At 38.0% G+C, this 21,165-nt stretch overlaps 1 protein-coding gene across 1 annotated transcript; it reads right to left on the bottom strand.

The window, feature by feature from the left end:
• Positions 1 to 13,802: 13,802 nt before the first annotated feature.
• Positions 13,803 to 21,165, bottom strand: LOC112786135 (uncharacterized). The gene is made up of 7 exons (XM_025829546.1): positions 21,136 to 21,165; positions 16,903 to 17,075; positions 14,762 to 16,427; positions 14,618 to 14,705; positions 14,314 to 14,518; positions 14,063 to 14,229; positions 13,803 to 13,951 (listed from the first exon to the last, which is right to left on the bottom strand). The coding sequence occupies exons 1-7, from the start codon at positions 21,163 to 21,165 to the stop codon at positions 13,803 to 13,805; spliced, it is 2,478 nt and encodes an 825-aa protein (XP_025685331.1).

Below are 21,165 nucleotides of genomic sequence, written 5' to 3'. Positions count from 1 at the left end.
CTCATGTTGTTGATGGCTATGTCGGAGATGACATAGGATTTGTTAGGTATTTATCGTTATTGTCTTAGTATTGCTTTGCTCCACCTGTGTGTTGAGCTCTTACTTTCAAAAATAATAATAATAATAATGCTACATGTGCATAAAAAATAACCATTCGTAAGAATATATATTCAAATACAAAATATATATATAAAAAATGAGTTAAATAACACATGCAATTATACACAAATACATAATAAATAATTTGGTAGCTAATTTTTTGTGTATACATAATCATTTTTATAAAAATTATTATTATGTTATATATACTTTGTCTCCACTATCAAAATTTTCTGTATCCATCGCTGCTCTCTAGCTCTTGGATCTTGGATCTCTGGTGATCTCGAGCACGATAGTGCTATGTCCTTCTTCCCTTTGTGCATCGCTATTTTTCTTTTTTTGATGGCATTCTCTATTTCTATGGTTCTATTTTAAGGGTTGATAGTGACATATCTTTCGGATATAAACTCTACTTAGTGGAATAACAAGTTCAGCTCATATTAATTTGATGGGGCGGGGTAAGCTGCCCCATGTTGCGACAAACTTTGCCGAGGCGAAATGGTGCACGAAAATTACTTCACACTATGTAATTCCGCACGACTAACCAGCAAGTGCACTGGGTTGTCCAAGTAATACCTTACGTGAGTAAGGGTCGATCCCACGGAGATTGTTGGTTTGAAGCAAGCTATGGTTATCTTGCAACTCTTAGTCAGGATATTAATTTGTGGTTATCAATTGACTTGCAAATGAACAAGAGAGCATGAATTAAAGGTTACTTGTTATGCAGTAAATGAGAATATGTTGGAGTTTTGGAGATGCTTTGTCTTTTGAATTTCTGCTTTCTCCCTATCTTCTTCTTCACGCATGCACGTCCCTCCTATGGCAAGCTGTGTGTTGGTGGATTACCGTTGTCAATGGCTACCATCCTTCCCCTCAGTGAAAATGGTCCAGGTGCGCTGTCACCGCACGACTAATCATCTGTAGGTTCTCGATCATACCGGAATAGGATTTACTATCCTTTTGCGTCTGTCACTACACCCAGCACTCGCGATTTTGAAGCTCGTTACAGTCATCCAATCCCAGAATCCTACTCGGAATACCACAGACAAGGTTTAGACTTTCCGGATTCTCAAGGATGCTGCCAATGGATTCTAGCTTATACCACGGAGATTCTGATTAAGGAATCTAAGAGATACTCATTCAATCTGATGTAGAACGGAGGTGGTTGTCAGACACACATTCATGGATTGAGGAAGGTGATGAGTGTCACGGATCATCACTTTCTCTATAATTAAGCGCGAATGAATATCTTAGATAGGAACACGCATGTTTGAATGGAAAACAGAAATAGTTGCATTAATTCATCAAAACACAGCAGAGCTCCTCACCCCCAACAATGGAGTTTAGAGACTCATGCCGTCAGAGATTACAAAGTTCAGATCTAAAATGTCATGGGATACAAAATAAATCTCTAAAAGTTGTTTAAATACTAAACTAGTAACCTAGGTTTACAAAAAATGAGTAAACTATGATAGATAGTGCAGAAATCCACTTCTGGGGCCCACTTGGTGTGTGCTGGGGCTGAGACTAAAGCTTCTCATGTGCCTGGGCTATTTTGGGCGTTCAACGCCAGGTTGTAACCTGTTTCTGGCGTTAAACTCCAACTTGTAACTTGTTTCTGGCGCTAGACGCCAGACTGCAACATGGAACTGGCGTTGAACGCCAGTTTACGTCATTTATCCTTGAACAAAGTATGGCCTATTATATATTTCTGGAAAGCCCTGGATGTCTACTTTCCAACGCAATTGGAAGCGCATCAATTGGACTCTTGTAGCTCCAGAAATTCCATTCCGAGTGCAGAGAGGTCAGGATCCAACAGCATCAGCAGTCCTTTTTTAGCCTGAATCAGATTTTTGCTCAGCTTCCTCAATTTCAACCAGAAAATACCTGAAATTACAGAAAAATACACAAACTCATAGTAAAGTCTAGAAATATGAATTTTGCCTAGAAACTAATGAAAATAAACTAAAAACTAACTAAAACGTACTAAAAACTATATGAAATTAACCCCAAAAAACGTATAAAATATCTGCTCATCACGAAACAAGCTGGTCCACTTTGCCACCCATGTAGTGATCCCAACTTTGTGAATTATGATTCTGATATGAATCATTATACTCGTGTCCAGGGGTTACTTGGGTGTGATGAACACTTGGTTAACCTCCTACTCCATGTTCTTGATCAACAGGTCCTATGCCATGTAAGTGAGGAGTTTATGGTGGATCTTGCATGTTTTCGATGTTCCCAACAACCTTCTTATTCTCATCCGCCATTACGCATAATAAAAAAATCAGGGTTCTCTATAGACAGTGTCAAATATTCGCAAATTTAAGAAACTTACAAAATCGAGATTTTGAAACCTCACGTTCTTTTTAATTACAGACCGAAGTGGGTACCTATAAAAATACTTCGATAATTTTATAAATAAAACTCTAAAGAAAGTGAATTGAAATGTTTATCAAGAAAGAAGATGTGCGCCTTCCTTTTACCGTACTCTTGGTCATTTATATTTGCTTGGTTCCTTTCTAATGGTATTTTAACATTATTGCTATTTATTGCTTATTAGTAAGTTGTTTCAGCGTTACAACGTTGCTTTTAACCTTATTAATTTGAAATGCTAATTTAAATCAGTACCCTTTGGGCTAAAAAACTGATATTCCGGCTTTATGAGCTTGGGCCTATTACAGAATAGATATAAATTAAGGGTTATTAAAAATTAAAAAATAGAACATCTAAGAAAAAATATAAAGCAGAATTATGGTCTAGAGTTATTAGAATCAATTCTTTTTATTGTTATAATTGAATTTGAATGTCATATTTTATACTTGGTTTATCAGAAACTCCGTAATATAATGACCATACTAAGCCAATTAGGGATTCAATATCTTAGTTTGCATTTACAAAAGGCTATTTTTAGGCTCATAATTCAATATTTTTCTTAGTAATCATGATATCATAGCTTCAAAACAAAGTTGTGAAAAGGTAGATGATAAACCACTATTTTATGATTCATCTTGTGCTCAAATTGAATGTTTTTATCAATTCTTCACCCACTTATTCATATGAATTGCATGGTTTTACTTCCCCTTCCTTATTTTATGATATATGTGAAAGACATGTTTCCTATGCTTTAAAAATATTAAATTTAATTATCCTTCATTACCATTCGATGCCATGATTTGTGTGTTAAGTATTTTCAGGTCTCATAGGGTAGGAATGGCTTAAGGGACAGCAAGGAAACATACAAAAATGGAAGAAAAGCAAAAAAATGGAGTTTTGAAGAAAAGGCAGCGACGCGAACGCATGGATGACGTGAACGCGTGCCTAGCACGAAATGGCATCGACACGAATGAGTGACTGATGCGGATGTGTGCCTTGAGTAGAACGCAAATGACGCATACGCGTGACTGACGCGAACGCGTGACAAGGAAAAACTTCAGACCATGCGAACACATGACCCACGCGCTCGCGTGACAGACGCCACGTACAAGAATTCGCAGAAAACGCCCCCAGCGATTTCTGGACCCTTTTTCGGCCCAATTCCAAATCCACAAACACAGAATATAAGCCAGAGAATGGGGAATCAAACAACATCTCGCAAAATAATTCATACAACATTCATTTACATAAGTTTAGGTTTAGATGTAGTTTTAGAGAGAGAGAGGTTCTCTTCTCTCTCTTAAGTTTTAGGGATTAGGATTCCTCTTATTTATGGTAATTTCTTCAGCCACAGGTTCAATATCCCTTTAAAATTACTTTCTAGTTTTATTTATTCTATTACTTTAATTGTTATTTATCTTTTCAATTTGGTTTACGAACTTTCCCATGTTAAGATTTGAATATTCTATTTAATGCAAATTGAGGTATTTCAGATTCATGTTTGTTTTATTCTATTTTTTATGCTTTCAATTTAATTTAGATTTATTTTCCCCTTTTGGCTTTGGTTAAGTAATTGGTAACACTTGAGTTATCAAACTCAGCAGTTGATTAGAAATTAGGATTGCTGATTGATTTGGATCCCTCTAAAGCTAGTCTTTCCATAGGAGTTGACTAGGACTGAGGAATTAAGTTAATTAGTCCACTTGACTTACCTTTATTTAGTAAGGGTCAACTAAGTGGGAGCAAAATCCAATTCTCATCACACCTGATAAGGATAACTAGGATAGGATTCCCAGTTCTCATACTTTGCCAAGAGATTTTCTAATTATTTACTTATTTATTTTTCTTGCCATTTAAATTACTTGTTCATTATTTCAAAAACCCAAAAATACGCCTTTCCATAACCAATAATAATAACACACCTCCCTGCAATTCCTTGAGAGACGACCCGAGGTTTCAATACTTCGGTTATAAATTTTATTGGGTTTTGTTACTTATGACAACCAAACTTTTGTATGAAAGGATTCTCTGTTGGTTTAGAAACTATACTTATAACGCAATTATATTTGTGAATTTCTTTACCGGTAGAAAATCAGATCGTCAAAATGGCGCCGTTGCTGGGGAATTGCAAACGTGTGCCTTATTATTGGTTATTGTAAATATTTTATTTTGCTTGTTTATTTGTTTTTATTTATTTTTGTTTTTAATTTTTTAGCTACTATGAATTCTCACCCCTGTCGATTTGAGTTTGGTTCTAATATTGTTGAAAGGAATGGAAGCTATAACAGGAACATGCATCAAGGTCAAAACAATCAGAGATGACGGAGCCACGAGGATCTGATCAACCCTTTAGGTAACAACACCTTCCAACGTACCATGGACGACGACCATTCAACAGTGCATGTCGAGACAATAGTTATGGTGGACCCTTTCGTGACAACCAACACCCACCAAATTACTATGGTCAAGAGCCATTCCGAGGTGCATACCAAGATAATAGATACGGTGGACCCCCTCGTAGTTACCAACAAGCACCATCATATGCCTATGAACCACCTCCTCAACATAGCTTTGAACCACCATACTCACAAGCCTCCTACCACCATTCACCTCCATATGACCCTAACCCATACCCACCCTAATTCCAATCCAATTACTCCCAAGAACCACCTCGTCTTTATGCACCATGTCCATATCCATCAACCCAAGAATCAAGGGAGCAACTCAAGGAAACAGTGGAAAAATTTCATGCAACCCTTCACCAACTGGAGCAAGCGATTAATCGATTACCTTCCCGACGTTCGGACACTCAAGGAACCCCCATGGCTTCATGTGGGCAATCTAATGAAGAACGCAGCATGAAGGAGATACTAAAAACTCCAATGGGCAGTAAGGAGCATGATTTTGTACTTAAACAAGTGGAGGAAGCTGAAATTATCGAAGAAGAAGAATTGGTTGAAGATTTAGGAGATGCTGAACCTCCATGGGAATCCAGAATTGTGGAGAATTCCGTCAAGAAATTTGCAATTGATGCTAAGGAGGATAGTGCACAGCCCCTAAAGCAGATGTCTTATGAAGAACTGGACAGAACAACTCAAGAAGTGCGTTTCCTTGATAATGATAATCACGAGTCAAGTTCTCCTAGTAATGAACTTGCATCTGCAAGTAAATTCTCTGAGATTGAAGAATCTTCCCCAAGTGAATACGAAAATGATGCGGAGGTAGACTTTTCTCAACCTCCAAATTATAACTTGAGTGATGAGGAAGATATCGAAGACTTTGATCAAGATGTGGCTGTAGTTGAAAAAGTTTGCAAAGAAGTGGAAGAATTCACGGAAGAATACAAGGGAGTAGAGCTTGCAAGACCACTGGAAGTACCTATCCCAAGGTCATTACCACTCAATACAAATTTCAAGTGGGTAAAATCCTTAGCCTTTATCTTTAATTTTCCACTTGAATATGGTTTGCTTGAAACAGATGGCCAGCTTATAGCTCTTTGCGGCTTTTAGAGTAAAAGGGAAATGGTTCGTGCTCAAGGCTGGTATGCAAGATTCAATGAGGTTCCACGCTTCACTTTGAAGTGTAGGGATTGGTTTCGAGTTCGATTGAATAGGTCTCGGAAGATGTTTAGTCATCTTGGTGAGAATACAACTTCCAAACCGCCCGGCTGGAAAAATATAGATCGAAACAAAGGTGGATATAAAAGCAAGGTTTGGGATCCTGGAATCTATTCTAATATTCAGCATCCCGGGAGCCTGAAAACCTGTTTGAATTTGCTCAAGGGCTTTACATGCCTAGTTTGGGACCCCAGAGGCTGTTGGCATTCTAAATAGTGGTGGAGATTTTTGGATGAATTCAAGCACAAGCCACCATAGCAGGAAGCTCATCAAATGTCCAACTTAAGGACTTTAACTAAAAGTGTTAGGTTGGAGACAATCCACCATGGTATGATCGTTCCTTTTTCAATTTTGATTTTATTTTGTTTTGTTTGTTTTTGAGTTTTATTTTATTCTATTTTCATTGAACCTGGAATTATTCATAGCACCCAAATTAGCATTGCATTTTGCGTCCTACATATTGTTCAAAGAAAAAAAAAGAGAGACTCCACGCGTGCGCATGGGCCACGCGTGGGCATCGATTGCAAATCGACGTAAAAAATCCAACGCCTAGAAAGTTGGGCTGGAATCGTGCGGCTGTGGTGCATTAGGCACAATTTGGGCCACGCGATCGCGTTGATGACGCGAACGCATCACCTTCATTATATTTCACCCACGCGATCACGTCAGTGACATGAACGCGTCACTTTCACTTCACACACACCACGCGAAAGCATGGGCGACGCGTACGCGTCGAACGGAAATCATTGCCCCTGATTGGAAACAGAGAGTTACGCCAAAACGACGCTGGAATTGTGCCTTTAGCACAATTCTCAGCGACGTGTGCGCGTGCCCCACGCGTACGCGTCACTTTCATTATCCATCAATCATATGATCGCGTCGATGACGCGTTCGCGTCGATGACGCGTTCGCGTCATCCCCTTTTCGCCCTAAACAAGCGATCGCGCGCCCCATGCGTTCACGTAGATTCAAATACCCTAACCCCAATCCACGCGAACCATACCCCTTTCGCGTCCCCAAAACTCCTCCCTCCCCCTCTGCAATCTCTCTTCTCCCTCTCCCAACCACCATATCACCACCATCTCTCACCGAGCCGCCCCACCATCGCCGACCAGAACCGCCGTGGCACCCTCGCCGGAACCCCCCTTCCCTTCTTCCATCTTTCTCCCCTCCACTCTTCCCCCTCCACGACACCCCCGCCCCATCGCGGAACCGCCATCACCGTCGCCGCCCTGAACTGCCGGCCACCACGCTACCAATCCTTCCCTCCTCACCTCTTCTTCTCCTTCCCTCCCCCATAACTCCCTTAAACCCACACCCACCACACAGCCACCACTGCTCCCACCGAACCGCCACTGTGCGCCTCCCACGCCGCCGTGTCACTGCCACCACCAACACCATCTCTCTGCACCCTAATTTTGTTCCTCTGCCCACCAGGTTTCGCCGAACACTGAATCCTTTTTCCCGTTGATTAGTTAGTTAGTTTTTCGAATTATGTTCAAATTAAGATAGTTAGAGATGCATGATCGTAGTGGATTTTAGGTGGTTAGGTAACTAGGATGTGGTTAGTGGATTTATGCCTGATAATTGCACAGTTCTTGTTAATTGTTTAATCTGTTTTGCAATTTTGAATATGCTGTGATGATGATGTTGTTCATATGCTATCCCTTACTATTCTTTGATGCAGATTGAGTTTGTTTAATTTGAATTCATATGCATTACTATTTGTTACTCTTTCCTGCACTATTTTATTATCATATGAACTGGTTTTTGCTGTTGTTTATTACTCGGGAATGTCCAATTTTTAGACGAAATGCTGCCCAATTTTTTTCAGCATATTATCTCACTCCACTAACATTCATGAATTAGTTTTAGAACTTTCTAATTTTGCACTAAATGGTTTTAAACAAAGCAATTCATGAATGCACGGGCCAGCTTCCTCATTCTTTCTGATTCCCTTATTTGATTAAATCAAATTATTGATGATTTCACTTTGAATTTGCAATTCTTTTCCATGATTAATCATCAATAATCTACAATTTTTACTTGAATTTGAGTTACTTGTTTTCAAATTCGTGCAATTTTAGTTATTGGGAACCACGACACCATGCCACTGACTTTAATTTCATTTTTAACTCTTAACCATTTTTAACTTCCTAACTTTTTAGTTTTCAACTAACCACTTTCAAACCACTTCAAGGCATGTTTAGTGTTGTTCCTAGTTAACAAACAATTCTGCACATATCAGTAATCTTGGATTGTGATTTTTCTTCTCCAACTTTTAACTTGCATACAATCCAAAATTTTACATCAATTTAACTCAATTCATGCTTATATTGCCACTTTATTCCTCTTTTTCTCTCCTATGCTTCTATTGATATATTCCTATTTGCTTACCTATTTTCCTGCTTCAATTCTTAAACTGTATCTTGGAATTTCTACTTTTCAGGATGTCTGACCCTAAAAGTAAAGGAAAGGGTAAAGCAACCACTGGCAAAAGGAAAAGAGGAGAAGCCTCTACCTCTATTTTGGATATCCTCCATGATGATTCCTGGCGGGAGAAGAACTTTACTCCGCAGGAAAAGGCCGATCAGCTACTGTCTGCCACAGTCAAGTTTACCAACAGACAATGTCAGCTAAAGTATCCAGTTTTTGCCACTTCCAGAAACCTATACCTAGAAAGGACCCTCAAAATTCCAGAAGAACTCAAACAATACACTTCAGAATAAATTAAACAGAGAGGCTGGTTCTTCTTGGAAAGGAACTTGACTGAAGTCAACTCATCCTGGGTTAGAGAATTCTAATGTAACTACTTCAAAACGTCCCTGGATGAAGTACAGCTTTGAGGCAAGCAGATTCTGGTTACTGAGGAAGCAATAGAAGAAATCCTCTAGCTCCCACCTAAATCAGATCAGCCAGACGGTTACCAAAAGACTGAGGAGGATATGAGAATCATGAGATTTGACTGGGACGCAGTCAAGAGAACCATAGCTCTTGATCCTACTGTTCCATGGGTCATGAGCAAATCCATAGTGGCCCCAAAAGGAATAAAGATTATCTACCTGAACGATGAGGCTCGGCTTTAGCAGTAGATTCTGAGTAACTACGTGATGCCGAGCACTCACGAGACAGAGGTGCCAGCTACTATGATTACCCTCATCTGGTGTGTGATGGAGAGAAAGGACTTATATCTGCCCCGTTTTATCCGGTATTACATGGCCAGAGTCCATGTCAGAGGCACCCTCCCATTCCCATACCTGATCACTCAGCTAGGCCGCCGAGCTGAAGTGCCCTGGGAGCTCACAAATAAAAAGCCAACCGCAGCATATTACAAGAAGATCATCCCTCGTAGCAGAAAGTTTCAGGCTCTGGGCTACAGACCTCCTTTTCTCACTACTCTGCTGAGGCAGCTACATCTTCCGCTGCCCCTTCAGGCCCTGCTGCACCAGCCACCACGACTGCATCCTCACCTGCTTCAGAGCCCATCTACCACCTCGTGCATCGCTTATTTGACCGGTTGGACCAGATGGAGCGCCGCAACCAGCAGTGATATGAGAGATCTGAGCGTCTCTTGCACTTAAAGTTGATGATCCAATCTGGCCACCACGACATCCCCTCCGAGCCTGACACCCCTTCCGAGCCATCTGAGGAGGAGGCACATGCAGAGGCTGAGCAGGCAGGACCTGAGCAGGCTGCGCCACACCATGAGGAGCCCCATCAGATACAGTCGGCTGATCCAGAGATCCCTCTGCAGACAGAGCCTCCACTTCAGCAGGCAGACCCTCCGACACTCATACAGACTGCAGAGCCTCAGACCACCACAGAGACACCCACAGTACATCCTTCCGGAGATGACACTTCTTCACACCCAACTTGAGTGAGCATCGAGGACGATGCTATTATTTAAGTGTGGGGAGGTCGCTATCTCTGGCAAACTTTATTTTGGTGAACCACTTTTTAGACTTTCTTTTTGTCCTATTTTGCTCATTTTTCTGTATTTTTATTTTTTTTATTTTTATTTTATATTATCTTATTTATCTTCCAGTACTTGCATATTTTTCTTTTATTGTATTTTTGTATTTTGCACTTTGGTTTATATATATATCTTAGATATCTAGTTTAGTTGCACTTTTAGCTTATTAAGTTGTGATATAGAATATATGGATTAATTAGTTTAGTTTACCTTTTTTGCATATGATAATTTAGGTTAATTGAAAATAAAAAGAGTAAACTAGAGACTTTAGTATAACAGAATCACAACAATCCACACACTGTATATATATAGCAACAAATGTGAGTTAGTTAACAACATTTCTTCAAGGAATAACACTAAATTTTTTAAGAGCCATTCAAAGATATAGATTGAGAATAATGGGAACTCTGGATTTCTACTTGCATGACATACATAACTGATATATGGTTTTTGAGCCAAAGAACACACAACCCGAGAGTTTTTGAGCTTAATTGTATGGTTGCATTTAACCATAAATTTCATTCCTGTGTGTTTCGCACTTCTTTTCTATGCTTGTAATCTTTACTTTGTTTTAATCTATATGTCCAATATAGAATGTAGATACATACCCGCATATGATTGAGGCCATCATTTGAATTTTTCCTCACTTATCCCAAATAAACCTACCTCCTACGTCACCTTTGTTAGCCCCCTTGAGCCTTTTAATCCCCTTTTGTTCTATAACCACATTACTAGCCTTAAGCAAAAAAATAAATTAAAAATCCCAAGTTGAATCCTTGGTTAGCTTAAGATAGAAATTGTGATACACACTAAGTGTGGGGAAACGTGGGAACATGGGTTGATAGGAAAGGATTAAATTAATAAAATAATCAAGATTTTGGGAGCATACTCATATGAAACCAAAATAAATGAAAGTACCTTGTGCATTGAAAATTTTATGTTTATGTTTTAGATTAAAAAAATTTATTTATTTAAGTAATTAAATAAGGGGACAGATTCGCCCCAATGATAAGTTTAATAAAGAAATCAATGCACATGGAGTATGTGACACAAAAGTGGGAAAAATTGGGCAAACCAGGATAATTTTAAATTTTTATAGAGAATGTATATGTTAGGTGAGATCTTAGACTAATTAAGGATTCAACTTATAGCTCACTTAGCCTTATATATACCCTTACCTTTACCTTGGCCCCATTACAACCTTGAAAAGACCTCATGATGTTTGTATGTATACATTGTATATTTGTTGATTGGTTAGATGAAGAATAAAGTTTTAGAAAGCATGAATAGAAAAGAATAGAGTGATTAACCCCAAACACTGAGTGAATAGAGAGTAAACACAAATCCAGTGAGGGTTCAATAGCTCATCTCCATATATCCAGATTTAATTATTTAACTGTCTTGCAAGTTTTTGAAATATTTTAACTCAACTCAATTGTGAAAGTGCTTTAACGTGATATAGGCTTGGCTATATGATTCCTTGAAAGAATGAATCAAATTAACCACATGTAAGCTCTATATATATATATATATATATATAGGTGGATGATAATTAGAATTGCATGTTTCATGTAGGTAGCTTGCATTTAGAATAGACTGCATTGCATAAGATTCCACCATTCTAACTTTACCCTTTCTCTTGGATTTAGCATGAGGACATGATATTGTTTAAGTGTGGGAAGGTTGATAAACCCCTATTTTATGATTCATCTTGTGCTCAAATTGAATGTTTTTATCAATTCTTCACCCACTTATTCATATGAATTGCATGGTTTTACTTCTCCTTCCTTATTTTATGATATATGTGAAAGACATGTTTTCTATGCTTTAAAAATATTAAATTTAATTATCCTTCATTACCATTCGATGCTGTGATTTGTGTGTTAAGTATTTTCAGGTCTCATAGGGCAGGAATGGCTTAAGGGACAGAAAGGAAACATACAAAAATAGAAGGAAAGCAAAAAAATAGAGTTTTGAAGAAAAGGCAGTGACGCGAACGCATGGATGACGCAGACGCGTGCCTAGCGCGAAATGGCATCAACGCAAACACGTGACTGACGCGGATGCGTGCCTTGAGCAGAATGCAAATGACGCATACGCGTGACTAACGCGAACGCGTGACAAGGAAAAACTCCAGACCACGCGAACACGTGACCCACGTGCTCGCGTGACAGACGCCACGTACAGGAATCTGCAGAAAATGCCCCAGCGATTTCTAAACCCTTTTTCGGCCCAATTCCAAATCTAGAAACACAAAATATAAGCCAGAGAATGGAAGAATCAAACAAAATCTCGTAGAGAGAGAGAAGTTCTCTCCTCTCTCTTAGGTTTTAGGAATTAGGATTCCTCTTATTTATGGTTATTTCCTCAATCACAGGTTCAATATCCCTTTAAAATTACTTTCTAGTTTTATTTATTCTATTACTTTAATTATTATTTATCTTTTCAATTTGGTTTACGAACTTTCCCATGTTAAGATTTGAATATTCTATTTAATGCAAATTGAGGTATTTCAGATTCATGATTGTTTTATTCTATTTTTTATGCTTTCAATTTAATTTAGATTTATTTTCCCCTTTTGGCTTTGGTTAAGTAATTGGTAACACTTGAGTTATCAAACTCAGCAGTTGATTAGAAATTAGGATTGCTGATTGATTTGGATCCCTCCAAAGCTAGTCTTTCCATATGAGTTGACTAGGACTGAGGAATCAAGTTAATTAGTCTACTTTACTTACCTTTATTTAGTAAGGGTCAACTAAGTGAGAGCAAAATTCAATTCTCATCACACCTGATAAGGATAACTAGGATAGGATTCCCAGTTCTCATACTTTGCCAAGAGATTTTCTAATTATTAATTTATTTATTTTTCTTGCCATTTAAATTACTTGTTCATTATTTCAAAACCCAAAAATATGCTTTTTCCATAACCAATAATAATAACACACCTCCCTGCAATTCCTTGAGAGACGACCTGAGGTTTCAATACTTCGGTTATAAATTTTATTGGGTTTTGTTACTTGTGACAACCAAACTTTTGTACGAAAGGATTCTCTGTTGGTTTAGAAACTATACTTACAACGCGATTATATTTGTGAATTTCTTTACCGGCAGAAAATCAGATCGTCAGTAGAATATAAATGACATTTTATTTAGTCAGCACAACTTGGCTGTTGAGAACCTATAGCTCAGATAAGAATTTTAAATTATGATCCAATCAACATATCTTGATAATTGAGGACTTATAGATCGGATAACAATTTCAAATAAGGTGTCATAATAATTCAGACGCACTATTGCAACTACTCGATTAACAAAGTAGCGTATAACTCGGTCAAATAGAGGTCGTGGTTACAACTTACAATAGCTACATTTTAAAATGATCATCTATATAAGGTAAACCAAGTATAAGGGGAAGAACACAAATATAGTATAGTTGTAAGAACCGGACCGGTAATCGAACCGGTCAGGTCACTGGTTCACTGGTTTATTGGTTCAACCGATAAACCGCTGGTTGAACCGGTAAAACCGGTTTCACATAAATAAAAAATATAAAATACTAAAAATAGTCATAAAATTAATAAATTCAAAATACATATCGTTAGTTCTTCACCAACATTTTAAAAACAACCAAGTTTCAAAGTCTAAATATAACTAATACAAAGATAAACATGAAAGTAGTTAGTACTAGTACATTAGTATCTTAATTAAACACAATATGGATAACAATTCATAAACTAAATCCAAGGAGTGATTTCGAAGTCGGCAAGTTGCTCTTCATCTGACAAATGTGGAGCTACATCCTGATTGGTTTCATTTTGATTTGCATTTTCCACAGAATTATTAGCTCCATCTTCATCCCGATCATCTTCCAAATCCAATTGATCTAGCATTATAGATAATGTTTCACAAATCAAGATAGAAAATAATATAAAACATGTTATAAGGCATACAAAAATCATAGTTGATCAAAATTCATAAATAAATAAAAGCATACCTAAATCATCTAAAGGTGATTGAAGAGACATATTTGCAAGATCATTTCGTAAAGCATCAATTTCTTCAGGAGTTAAAAATTGTGGTGAATCTTCCAGTATCCATTCCGAATGATCCTCAAATGCATCAAGACAAATTGGATCATAAACTTGGTTTCTCATTTGGTTCCTTTGTTATCAATATATTTCGTTACTCATGTGATGATTAAGATTTTAAAATAATGCTTTCAACTTAAAACAATCAAAAAAGTACCTTTGTTGTAATCTTAAGTTGTAATGAACATAAACAAGATCATTAAGTTTTTGATGCTCTAACCGATTCCTCTTCTTTGAGTGAATGTGTTCAAAAATACTCCAGTTACGCTCACAACCTGAAGAGCTACAAGTCTGGCTTAAAACACGAATAGCCAACTTTTGCAAATTTGGGGCTCCACAACCATAAGATTCCCACCATTGATCTTAACATAAAAAAACAGATAAATAATTTATCACAATCATAATATCACATAATTAATACATCACAATAGTAAAAGACCAAATTTATGAAAAAATTTCACCTAGCATAACAGTGGTTCGTTCACGTATTGCAGAGGGTCTTCCAAAATCTTTCTCAGCATTCTTAAAGATCCTCTTCTCACTTGTCAGCTTAGAATTCAGTACAGGATCATCATAAGCATATTTCTCAATGACATCCAACAAGCCAGAAATTTTTCTTTGTGCTTTTCAAATTCTCCAGCATTAAATCGAAAAGCTGGATTTAACCAATAACCAGCGGCATGAAGATTTTTCTTAAGTTGTGCATCCCAACGGGTATCCAAAATCTTCAAATAAGGATCAACAACCTTTCTTTTCTGAAACCTCTTCACCATTTCTTCTCTACCCTTATAAATAGCTTGATAAAGAAAACCCATGGCAGGTCTGTCTTCACTATCCACAATACGTAAAACACGAACAAGTGGCTCAGTAAGCTTAACAATATCAGTGCATTGACTCCAAAATTTAGAATCCAAGACTTGATCCACGAATTTCTTAGCTTTGGCTTCTTTGGAGTAAGCCGAGCTTGTAAATTCTTTAGAAGTCACCATAGCTCTCAAAGGATCCTTTTGAGCTAAAATACTTTGCAAAGCAATGAAATTAGTAGCAAACCGAGTTGGAGCTGGACGAAGTATTTCCCGCCCACCTGTAAACTTTCTCATCAAGAACAGTGGATAGCAATGATTATAGATATACTTAGTGATCAGTGAAGCTTGTGACACAGTTTGACTCACTTCTTGCAACTTCCCAATATCTTGAAACATCAAATTAACACAATGAGCTGCACAAGGGGACCAATACAATTTAGGAAACTCAGCCTCCAACAACCTTCCCGCAGCAACATAGTTTGCAGCATTGTCCGTTACAATATGCACAACATTCTCAGGACCAACAAAAAATACAACATCCCTAAACAACTTAAACAAATTTTCAGCAGTTTTTGAGATATTAGAAGCATCAACCGACTTTAGAAAAATAGTTCCTTTAGGAGAATAAACTAAAAAATTAATCAAAGTACGCCTACAACGATCAGTCCATCCATCGGCCATAATAGTGCATCCAGTTTGCTTCCAAATCTCACGATAACCATCAATCATTTTCCTCACATCCTCAACTAATTTACTCAACAAATACCCACGGACTCTTGGATAACTTGGCCCTTTATACCCTGCACCCATGCTTGCAATAGCATCAATCATTGGCTGATAGTAAGCTGAATTAACCACATTAAATGGAACAGAGGCATCCACCATCCATTTCGCAATAGCAATATCACACTTCTCCACAATTTCTTTGCTTTGAAGAACGCTTTTGATAGTTGGTTGAGCTGCGGGTGTTGTTGCCGGTGGAAAATAGGATTGTAAACCTTTGACTTGTTTTCCTTTTCTAGAGTTAGGTGTTGGAACCCTGGATTTTTGTTGTTGTTGCATCTCATTACGTTCGATCTCGTCAAATTCTCTTTCAACATCATCACAAGCATTATAACTTTCGGCATATTGTTCTTGAGTTTTTCTTTTCTTGCTTCGAAGCTCTTCAATACTTTCATGGAATTGGTGTCTCACTGTAGCTGGCACCTTTTGACAAGACTCAACATCTCCTCCTTTTCCAGCCAAATGAAGCTTAAACCGATGAATTCCTCCACCCCTAATAAGCTTCTCACAATATATGCATAGCAGAATTGTTTTTCCAGACTCCACAACTTGTTTACAATGACCCCATGCATGATCGGTTTTTGCTCTATTATTGTTTTTTTGGGTTCCGATTGATGCATCAGGAGTTGATCCTTGTTCTTGCGAAGATGGTGTTTCTGATGGTGTATTCGCAGAAGCCATTCTAAAAGAATATGGAGTAGCAAAACCGCAAAATTATAAAACAATAGCAATCCTAAATTTCCTAGTTCCTATTCCTTATTCACTAAGACAGCAACCTTAAAGGCTTAAACAGTTAAATTCATTAATTCACAGCACAAGCATATTCATCCTAGAGACCTAGACAAGCATTAGTCAACAAGCAATCTTAAATAGTTAAATTTCCTATTCAGCAAGACAAGCATATTCATATTTCATATATTCAAGCATATAATTCATATTTCATATTTCCAGAACAAATCAATAAAACAACAAATTTTCAAGTTTTTAACAAGCATGTAAAACACAGAACAAATCAACAAAACAACATAATTCATATTTCATAGATTCAAGCTTTCAACAAACATATTTATCCCAGAAATTTCAACAAGCATATTCATAACACTGTAACAGCAAAAAGTGCAGAACAGAGCAGAGTACAGAGGAGAACTGGAGCTAACCTGGTTGACAAAGCAGCAGAGCGAAGCAAGGGCGAGTTCGACGGCGCAGCAAGGGCGACGGCGACGGCGGGGCAACGACGACGGCGATGATGGACACCCGCGAGTCTGTTCTGTTCGGCTGTTCCTGCTTCCTGTGCTGTTCGGCTGTTCCTGGCTTCCTGCTTCCTTAGTTCCTTCAGAGATCAGGCCGGCGGTGAGACGAAGAGGATGACGGCGGGTGGCAGGCGGCTGGCGGCTGGCGGCTGGGTGACACCGTAAAAGAGTGAGGTGAGGCGGAGAGGGTTAGTGCCGTTAGGGTTTGGGGGGAATCAGAATTCAGAAATGTGGAAAGTGGAAATGGGGGTGGGGTTTGGGGCTGGGGTACCCGTAGGCTTTTTTTTTTTAAATTAACCAAAACGACGTCGTTTTGGACAAGGAATTAAAAAAAAAAACATTTTCCGAACCGGTCGGTTAACCAAAAACCGCCGGTTTTCCGGTTTTTATTAAAACCGGCCGGTTTAAACCGGCCCAAAGCAGTTCTCTTCCTTATCCGGTTACAACACTCAACCGGACCGGTTATGGGTCCGGTTCACCGGTTTTTCGGTCGAACCGGCCGGTCCGGTCCGGTTCTTACAACTATGAATATAGATCACAAGAAAAATTGAAATCTATGTTTATTTATATAAAAATTATTTGAATCTTTGTTCTTTGTCTGACCTGAACTTTTGAGTATCTTTTGTTAGTATTTCACATATTTAGTATTTTGATATCTTAGTATCTTAAGTGATTTTTACATTTTTTTAATATATTTTTTATATTTAAATTAAAGTTTTATATTTTAATTGAAGTTTTTATAGTTAATCTATATATTTAAAGTTATTTTAGAATTATTGTATATTTAGAATTATTTTTTAAAAAAATCATGCAAAAAGATACAAACAGAAAAAGTACCATAAAAGAACCCAAGTTGAAACACCTGATAAACCACTATTTTATGGTTTATCTTGAGCTAATTTGCGTGGTTTTCATCAATTCTTTACTCACTTATTCATATAATTTACATGATTTTACAATTTCTTTCTAATTCTGTGATATAATTGAAAACATATTTCCTAGGCCTTTAAACTGTCAAATTTAATTATCCTTTCTACCATTCGATGCCTTGATATGTGTGTTAAGTGCTTTCAGGCTTTATAGGGAAGGAATGGCTTAGAGGATGGAAAGGAAGCTTGCATAAATGGAAGGAGCACAAGAAATGAAGGAGACAACCAGTGAGAAGTAACACGCACGCATGGCTCACGCGTGCGCGTGAATTGGAGTTCGCACGACGACGCGTGCGCGTGCCTGACGCGTACGCGTGACATGCTCTATCTGCAGAAAATGCAGAAAATGCTGGGGGCAATTTTGGGCTGAGTTTGGACCCAGTTTTTGGCCCAGGAACGCAGACTAAAGCCACATTGAATCATTCTCTCATTCACATAATTTTAGGTTTTAGATGTAGTTTTCTAGAGAGAGAGAGGCTCTCTCCTCTCTCTAGGTTTTAGGATTTCTCTTTGTTTTAGGTTTATTTCTTCTCAATTCCAGGTTCAATATTCCTTTAGTTTAGTTTTTCTTCTACTTTTATTTGTTCTAGCATTCTAGTTTATTTCTTTTCCTTGTTGATTACTTTATGTTGACAATTTGGTTTATGAACTCCATGTTAGATTTGATTTCTTTATTTAATGCAATTTGAGGTATTTCATATTTATGAATTTAATTTAGCTTTTCACATTCTTAGCTTGAATTGATTAATTGGAGATGCTTGAGTTATCAAACTCCTTTGTTGATTGATAATTGAGAAGTTGCTAGTTGATTTGGATATCTCTAAGCTAGTCTTTCTTTAGGAGTTGACTAGGACTTGAGGAATTAAATTGATTCATCCACTTGACTTTCCTTCATAGTTAGAGGTCAACTAAGCGGGAGCAATGAACAATTCTCATCACAATTGATAAGGATAACTAGGATGGGACTTCTAATTTTCATACCTTGCCAAGAGTTTTCATAATTATTAGTTTATTTTCTTGTCATTTACTTTCCTTGTTCCTTATTTCAAAAAAAAATCCCAAAAAGATACAATCTCATAACCAATTATAAGTAACACACCTCCCTGCAAATCCTTGAGAGATGACTCGAGGTTTAAATACTCCAGTTTAAGTTTTATTGGGTTTGCTTTAGTGACAACCAAATTTTTGTATGAAAGGATTATTGTTAGTTTAGAAACTATACTTGCAACAGGAATTTATTGTGAATTCTTTACTAGCAAAAATCTATTCATCAAAATGGCGCCGTTGCCGGGGAATTGCAAACGTGTGCCTTATTATTGGTTATTGTAAATAATTTTGCTTTTTGTTTTTCTATTAGTGTTTTTAGTTTTAGGAGTTTATTTTCTTTAATTTTTATTAGTTTTTATTTCTCTTACTACTATGAATTCTCACCCCTTTCGCTATAAGTTTGGTTCCAATTATGTTGCAGGGAATGGACGCTATAATGAGAACATGCATTAAGAGCAGAATAATCAAAGATGGGAGGAGCCACAAGGATTTGATCAACCCTTTCGGCAACAACCTCTTCCAAGGTGCCATGGGCAACGACCGTTCTACGATGCATCCCAAGAAAATGGTTATAGTGGACCCTTTCGTGACAGCCAACCTCCACCAAATTACCATGGTCAAGAGCCATTCTAGGGTGCATACTAAGACGATGGATATAATAGACCCCCTTGTAGTTACCAACAAGCCCCACCATATGCCTATGAACCCCCTCTTCAACATAGTTTTGAACCACTATACTCACAAGCCCCTTTCCACCATTCACCTCCATATGACCCTAACCCTTATCCACCAAACCAACCACCCTATGAACCATATGAGCCATACATAGAGCCACCCCACTTCCAACCTAATTACTCCCAAGGACCACCACCTCCATATCCACCATGTCCATATCCATCAATCCAAGAGCCTTATGATCCTAATCGTGTTGTCCAAGAGGAACAAGAGTCAAGGGATCGTCTCAAGGAAACAGTGGACTAATTTTATGCAACCCTTCATCAATTGGAGTAAGTGATAAATCGATTCGCTTTCCAATGTTTGGACACTCAAGGAACCCCCATGGCTTCATGTGGAGAATCTTATGAAAAACGTAGTGTAATACCCCAATTAACCAAAGCCTTACCTCTAGCCGTAAAGCAAAGGTTAACCAAAGGTTACGATAATTCTAAAGCTCATACATATTTATATAGAAAAAAATAATATAATCTAGAAGCCTAATGAAGGATATAGCTCAAAAACAGGATTTGAAAAGCGCATAACGTACTAGCAAAGCTACTACCTTAAAACACAAGGTACATATAAGATGTATCAAAATATAATAGTATAATATCATAAGAATCTAGCCACGACTCGCGGAGTTTAAGCCGGCTACCCATATATAGACCATACATGAAGCAAGACAGTAAAACAACTTATACATGTTCTGTTCTCTCAATACATGCCTCTAGGAAAAAAATACAAAAGTGAGAGTACAAGTTAAAAAATAACCAAGACAACAACAAAATAGAATAAGATTCTCCGCTCTGCTACCATCATCCAACTCACTGCGGTGGGTTGCGACCTGCATTTGAAAAACAACAACAACGTATGGAATGAGAACCGGAGGTTCTCAGTATGGTAACAATGCCCAATAATGTAAGATGTAAGGCTCTGGGACGCCGAAGGCAATCCTAGAACATCAGATCACATACGGATATTCAAGCTTAGAACAAAATAAATAAATATATAACGAACTTAAACTATAAACCGGGTTATCTAAACTTAGTCTCTCTATTGCAAATAAGGAGGAATAATTCCAAGGGAGAGTGCCCTACCACCTTCTCCTTTCAGAGGGAAACATTCCGAGGGAGTGTGCCCTACCACCTTCCTCTGGTTGTCGCATGATTCCGTGGGTTAGTGCCCTACCACCTTGCAATTAGAGAGAAACCCATGCTCAGGAGGAATAATTTCGAGGGATAAGTGCCCTACCACCTTCTCCTTTCAGAGGGAAACGTTCCGAGGGAGAGTGCCCTACCACCTTCCTCTTGAGCAGCACATATGAATGAGAAGCCCAGCTTCACACCTCACATCTGAACGTAGGTGGGAGACTGCCACAACCCTTACGACGGAACACAATGCATATCATAATCACATATTCAATCTCAGAGGCCAGTGCTCAAAGTACCCTTCCACTTATACTCATTCCATTAACCAT

This window comes from Arachis hypogaea, chromosome 20 (genome assembly GCF_003086295.3).
Source record: "Arachis hypogaea cultivar Tifrunner chromosome 20, arahy.Tifrunner.gnm2.J5K5, whole genome shotgun sequence".
NCBI classification, from domain to species: Eukaryota; Viridiplantae; Streptophyta; class Magnoliopsida; order Fabales; family Fabaceae; genus Arachis; species Arachis hypogaea.
This window is presented reverse-complemented; position numbering and strand designations above follow the sequence as displayed.

Bases quoted from the DNA above. Each gene is read 5' to 3' on its own strand.
- LOC112786135 (XM_025829546.1), bottom strand. From the start codon at position 21,165: ATGGTTAATGGAATGAGTATAAGTGGAAGG. The intron at 14,706-14,761 runs GCTTGTTGGATG...CTGAATTCTAAG, and splicing joins AGCACAAAGAAAAATTTCTG to CTGACAAGTGAGAAGAGGAT. The intron at 14,519-14,617 runs GTGAAATTTTTT...TTTTATGTTAAG, and splicing joins ACGAACCACTGTTATGCTAG to ATCAATGGTGGGAATCTTAT.